The 7010-nt window shown below is 41.5% G+C and overlaps 1 protein-coding gene across 2 annotated transcripts in view; it reads right to left on the bottom strand.

Moving 5' to 3' along the window:
• The window catches only part of RAD50 (RAD50 homolog (S. cerevisiae)), an 89886-nt gene extending 85889 nt beyond the window's left edge, over positions 1–3997 (bottom strand). The window contains exons 1-2 of one of the 2 annotated variants that reach the window (XM_011951064.1): positions 3465–3997; positions 1621–1704 (exon numbers count right to left, since the gene is read on the bottom strand). In XM_011951064.1, the coding sequence (XP_011806454.1) occupies positions 1621–1704; positions 3465–3593 (213 nt within the window). In that variant the 5' untranslated portion in view covers positions 3594–3997. The remainder of the gene's footprint in view (positions 1–1620; positions 1705–3464) is intronic. The other variant, XM_011951065.1, reaches the window with a different exon arrangement.
• Between the last annotated feature and the right edge of the window lie 3013 nt (positions 3998–7010).

Genomic DNA, 7010 nt, shown 5'->3' with positions numbered 1-7010 from the left:
AAAAAAAAAAAAAAAAAAAAAGAAATTATCGGTAACCTTACAAGAGCACTTTTAGTGGAGGAAAAAAAGAAAACCTGAATGGAGTAGACTGAGGGAAAAATGGGAGTCAATGAAGTAAAAGCGATGAGTACATACAAATCTTTTGAATTTTGCTATATATTGGAACAGAGAAAAGGTAATGGCTAGAGGGTGAATTGGAGTAAAGGGAGAGTTTTTTGTTTGAAGACTAAAGCTACCAGAGCATGTTTACATGCTGATGTGAAAGATCCAACAAGAGAAACTGCTGATCCAGGAGAGAGAAGGAAAAACTGAAGGGGAAAATCCTTGGGTGGATAAGATGGATCAATGAGATCTACCCTCCAAGGAGCCTCCAAGATGTTTAGATAAAACAACAAATAATTTATCCTTAACAGACAAGAAAAAACAGTATGTACACTACTTTTGTATTTGATGATTGGAAAATAAGAGAATTTTCATTTGATTCTTCCTATTTCTCAATAAAGTACAAAGCAAGATCATCAGTTAAGGAAAGTAGATTGCAAATTTAAGGAGAAAGAAGGTGGGAAATAGTCATTATAGAGAGGATTCAGTAAATGTACTAAATACTATTACATTTCTAAGAGGAAAATTCATAAATACTTTCATAATTACAGAGTTTAATCACACAAAAGTGGAAACAAATAATAACAGGGAGTCAGTTAATAAACTATAAGATATAAACTCAATGGAATACAATTTAGTAACTAAAAACAATAAAATAGAAGTATAAAATTATATTAATGTGCTAAAGTATGTATGTGTGAATGCATTTATATGCTCACATAGGCATGGTTTCATAAGCAGAAAAAAGCTTGGAAGAACACAAAACAAAAACATAGTGGAACTGGGGTCAGGGAGCAGCGAGAGAGGCACATGATCCCACTAGAAACAAATAAACTATATATATACACACATATATGTACTGTTGTTTCATTTCTATATGTGCAAAAACCTACAGACCAAATTCTATGTCCTTACATACACTAATAGTATAAACACCACAATTCAAACAATGATTCATACACAAAGATTTTTATCATGATACTTTTTTTTCTAGACAGTGGGTCTCACTATATTGCCCAGGCTAGCCTTGAACTCCTGGGCTGAAGCAATCCTCCCATCTCAGTCTCTAGAGCTATCTGGGAGTACCCGCACACACCCACATGCCTGGCTTATAATGGTACATTTTAATGAAAAACTGAAAGCACTTTAATGTAAGAAACTTATACAACTATTAAAGTGTTCATGAACCTTAAGTAGAAAATATCTCAGACATACAAAACAGTATAAAGATTAAAAGAAGCACTCACATACCAAACACCCAGATGATAGTTTTTTAATGACATGGGACTTCATGATAAGGTTAAGTTGGGAAAAAAAAACCCAGCATACAAAGTTAAGAGTATGACATCAGCTATGTAAAACAGTATTTAAAGGAGGAGGAAAATACATGAAAATGTCAACAATGATTATTACTGGGTGCTAAATGCATCTCTATACTTCTTCAATGCCAAGTTTTCTACAATAAGCTACTATCATTTTTATAATTATAAAAATACAACATTGTACTAGCACCATTACCTTGGGATCATGTACAAATGTATTTCCTTTGGTTCCAGGAGGGAAATCTCCAGTACAAATATATTTTAGACATTCAATGATGGTCTGAAGAAATAGAAAATTACATCACTTTGTTATAAGAGAATCACAGAAGTTTATCATAAAATATGAATTCATTACGAAAATATTATTTTTTATGGAAACTATAAAAGATGGATAAAATCTGACATTATAAAACCTGTAATAAAGATTTGATTAAGTGTTTAAAGAATCATTGCTGTAAGTTCACAGAAATGCTATATAACTAAGAAGTTATCCTAATACGAAGAATTGTTACTTGGGAAAAAGATAATTCAACTGAAACCCTTTAAACTAATTTAAGTTAATAATAAGAATGGCTAACAGTTAAGTACTGAATTGTACTAAGTGCTCTTACATATATTTATTTCATTCTCACATTAACTCTAGGCTGTAAAAACTTCTCATTTGTTTGAGACAGGGTCTCACTCTGCTGCCCAGGAGGGAGTGCAGCTGCATGATCATGGCTTACTGCAGCCTTGACCTCCTGTGCTCAACCAATCCTCCAGCCTCAGCCTCCCAAAGGGCTGGGATTTCAGTCGTCAGTCACCGAGCCTAGCCTGTAGAAACTTTTTTTTTTTTTTTGAGACAGAGTCTTGCTCTGTCACCCAGGCTGGTGGAGTGCAATGGCATGATCTCGGTTCACTGCAACCTCCGCCTCCTGGGTTCAAGCGATTCTCCCGCCTCAGCCTCCCCAGTAGCTGGGATTACAGGCGTGCGCCACCATGCCTGGCTAATTTTTGTATTTTTATTAGAGATGGGGTTTCATCATGTTGGCCAGGCTGGTCTCAAACTCCTGACCTCAGGTGATCCACCCGCCTTGGCCTCCCAAAGTGCTGGGATTACAGGCGTGAGCTACCGCGCCCAGCTGTAGAAACTATTTTTAATCTCCATTTTATGAATGAGAAAACTAAGGCACAGAGCAGTGAAGTCATTCGCCAACTAACGAAGCAAAAAATTTGTATTGAGGCAGCCAGTCCTCATATACACTACACAGTACTACTCTCCTTTCTGCTAGTATTTAGTACAATGCTAAGTACATAACAAGCATTCAACAAATAACATTTTCACAAAAACAGAAGTAAACAAGTTCGCAAATCCTTCCTTTACACTCTTCTCCCTGCTATACTGACATTGTCTTGCTTTTTCTTAAGCCACTATTCCTGACCAAAATGCCTCTTGGTTATTCTGTGCATTCAAATTTCTAAATATTCCCAGGGCTTTAAAAGAAATAAGTCAGTCGTGCACCAATTTTAAATTGTTGACTGGGTTTTAAGAACAAGTTTTCCAAGTTAAGCGCCACTATATCAGTTACATTTTTAAGTTATTTATTTTCCATGTATCATGCTTGGACAGTTGGCATACTTGGAAACTCTTTAGTCATATATATATCACTTTATAACTTTTAAAAGAATTCTTGTATGGGACAACTACTGGGTAGTGAATGCTATGCTTTGAAAGCAAGGAGACAGCGTTAAAAAACATCAATACAGACCAAAGGGCATCCAGTGGGAACTGAACTCTGAGTGAGCTGCGACAGCTCCCTGTCTCGTGGGATCCTTAAGTAAACCTTGTCCCCAGGACAGGCACCAACATCCTTCAGGGACGGCCTCAGGCTAACTCCTAAGGGCGCTGCAGCCGACAGGCCACGCCCCGAGGCACTTTAAGGGCCTACACCTGTGGAGCCCTAGGGACGCTTCTCTTCCTAAGGAGAGTTCTGAACTCCCCATTTTATTCTCCGGAAAATGTAGCGACCTGTAAACTGAAGGCGGCTACTGAAGACTTACCGTCTTTCCCGCCCCATTGGGTCCAACCAAAATTGTAAGGGGGCTGAAGAAAGTGATAATTTGCTTATCTTTGTCCTCTATTCCAAAACTCCGCACGCCCAGAATGCTCATCTTTTCGATCCGGGACATGTTTGCAAACGTTTCTAATCTCACCGGGGACCTGGAGTCCACAAAGGCTTAACTGAGGCCGAAGCAGGGCGTGCACCGGACGTGAGACCCACGAATCTCAGGGTCAGGAGGATCCGGGCGGGGAAGCGAGGCCACAGGACAGCCAAAAGATCCGGCCGGCCAAGAGCGGGAGAGATGGGGCGGGAGATGGCGCCTTTCCTCCCACACTAGATGCTTTTCCCGCCGGTGTCGAGAGCTGAGGCGGGAACCAGCCCCGGGCTGCCCGCCGGGGACGCAAAGCAGTAGCCGCAACGCGACCCCGCAACCGCGCGCACTCACAGCGTCCCGCCTCCGCCGCCCTGTGGGTCACGTGGGTCTCTAGGCCCGCGCGCGTCCACGCCGCACTCCTAGGGCACGCCGGGAAATCGGAAGCCCGCCGTGCGTGCGCAGCTCCGACTTCCGGGTGCCGGGTGCAAGGTGCTGTTGCTAGGGGCAGTGGACGTCCAGATCTTTACTGGGGATGGGCAACCTGGAGAGGTACTGACTTTTGGAAGGAAAGACCAAAACCTGTGACGGATGGCGCTTCTCAAAGCTTGACACTGCGACTTCTGGAATGGGGGGAAGGGGTGGTGTGGATTGGAGACCCAGGAAGGTGGTCCGTTCATGTCCAAACTATTTTCATTCTCATTCTCTAATGTTCGTATAGTAATTTCCAGTGATCACATAACATATGATGACGCCATTGCAGTGGTGTTTAATGGAACGTGCGCATGTGTATTCCTTGCGCTTAGAAATATCAATTTTAATTTATAATTGAGTAAATGTTGATAATTATAACTCACGTACACGCTCTTTGAGGTCCCCGGTAATTTTTTAGTGTAAAGGCGTGTTTGAGACCAAAAGTCTGGCAACTAAAACTAAAAGCAGTCTGCAAATACGAAGAATGTAGAGGTAATCCATTCCGATCAGTGCTCCCAGCAATAGATATCTTTACAAATAAGGGAAAGAGAAGTTACCTGTCTCAGAAGTAACTGAGAATATTGCTTTCTTGGAAACAAACTTAATGGAGGGATATCACATGCAAGGGCCTAGAGGAACATATATAAAAATTACTGAAACAATAGTGGAGGACATGTAAATGAAACAAAAATTTGGAATTACTGTAGTGGTATAATTGGCCTCTGCCTGCCTTGGAAAAATGTAGGAAATGTTTCTCCAGTCACACAATCCCAAGCAAATAATTTACAGAGCCTAGTACATAAATTTATGTGCCAAAGGATGCAAGTGGGGAAGACGAGTGAGAAATAGTCTCTTGCTGTACCAGGTTTAAAAACCCTGAAAGTGTCAATTACTACAACATACTTAAAATAACTAATGGAAGAAAACATTAAAATTATATAGGAATGTCTTACTTGGCAAAGCAAATGTAATAAAACAATGGGAAAAGACTAAAGCCCTTTTTTTCATTTTAAAAATTGTAAAATACACATAAAATTTACAGTCTTGGCCAGACACGGTGGCTCACGCCTGTAATCCCAGCACTTTGGGAGGCCGAGATGGGTGAATCACGAGGTCAGGAGATCCAGACCATCCTGGCTAACACGGTGAAACCTGTCTCTACTAAAAATACAAAATATTAGCTGGGTCTGCTGGCAGGCACCTGTAGTCCCAGCTACTTGGGAGGCTGAGGCAGGAGAATAGCGTGAACCCAGGAGGTAGAGCTTGCAGTGAGTCAAGATCACGCCACTGCATTCCAGCCTGGCCAACAGAGCAAGACTCTATCTCAAAAAAAAAATTTTTTTTACTATCTTAACCATTTTTAAGTGTATGTTTCAGTGGTGTTAAGTATACTCACGTACAACCGTCACCACCTTTCAACCTGTACAAATCTTCTCATTTTGCAAAACAAACTACTCATTAAACAATAACCCTCTCCTCCCAACATCCTCCAACCCCTGACAACCAACATTCTATCTACTTTCTGTCTCTGTAATTTTTTACTAAGTACCTCATATAAGTGGAATCATACAGCTTTTATCTATTTGTGACTTGGCTCATTTCACTTATAATGTCCTCAAGGTTCATCCATGTTGCAGCCCAGGGGTCCCCAACCCCCAGACCACTGACCAGTATGCATACCTGGCCTGTTAAGAACCTGGTGGTAGCCGGGCGCGGTGGCTCAAGCCTGTAATCCCAGCACTTTGGCAGGCCGAGACGGGTGGATCACGAGGTCAGGAGATCGAGACCATCCTGGCGAACACGGTAAAACCCCGTCTCTACAAAAAAAAAATACAAAAATCTAGCAGGGCGAGGCGGCGGGCACCTGTAGTCCCAGCTACTCGGGAGGCTGAGGCAGGAGAATGGCATAAACCCGGGAGGCGGAGCTTGCAGTGAGCCGAGATCGCGCCACTGCCCTCCAGCCTGGGCGACAGAGCGAGACTCTGTCTCAAAAAAAAAATAAACTAAAAAAAAAAAAAGAACCTGGTGGCACAGTAGGAGGTGAGCAACAGATGAGTGAACATTACCACCCGAGCTGGGCCTCAGATCAGTAGGGGCATTAAATTCTCATAGGAGCATAAACCCTATTTTGAACTGCCCATGAGAAGGATCTAGGTTGCCCCATGCAAGGGATCTAGGTTGCCCATTCCTTATGAGAATCTAATGCCTGATGATCTGAGGTCAAACAGTTCCATCCCAAAACCATCACCCCACTCCTGTCTGTGAAAAAACTGTCTTCCATGAAACTGGTCCCTAGTGCCAAAAAGGTTGGGGACCACTGTAGCATATATCAGAATTCTGGTAGTTTTTAAGGTTGAATAAGATTCATTACAGTACACATCACATTTTGCTTATCCATCTATTGATGGACATTTGGGTTGCTTTCACATTTTAGATATTGTGAATAATGTGGCCATATATAAATGGTGTACAAATGTCACTTCTGGACCCTACTTTCAGTTCTTTTGGGTATATACCCAGAAGTGGAATTATTAGATCATACAGTAATTCAACTTTTAATTTTTTGAGGAGCTGCCATACTATTTTCCACAGTGGTTGTACCATTTGACATTCTCACCAATAGTGCACAAGGGTTTCAATTTCTACATATGCTTGCCAACACTTGTTATTTTATGTTTTTTGATAGTAGCCATCCTGATGAGTGTGAAGTAACACCTCATTGTAGTTTTGATTTGCATTTCAATAATGATTAGTAGCATCTTTCCATGTATTTATTGACCATTTGTGTATCTTCTTTGAATAATTGACTATTCAAGTGGAGACTTTTTTTTTTTTTTTGAGATGGAGTCTGGCTCTGTCACCCAGACTGGAGTACAATGGCGCAATGGCGCGATCTCAGCTCACTGTAACCTCTACCTCCTGGGTTCAAGCGATTCTCCTTCCTCAGCCTCCTGAGTAGCTGGAATTACAGGTGTGCAC

Source organism: Colobus angolensis, unplaced genomic scaffold, assembly GCF_000951035.1.
Source record: "Colobus angolensis palliatus isolate OR3802 unplaced genomic scaffold, Cang.pa_1.0 Scaffold314, whole genome shotgun sequence".
NCBI lineage: Eukaryota > Metazoa > Chordata > Mammalia > Primates > Cercopithecidae > Colobus > Colobus angolensis.
This window is presented reverse-complemented; position numbering and strand designations above follow the sequence as displayed.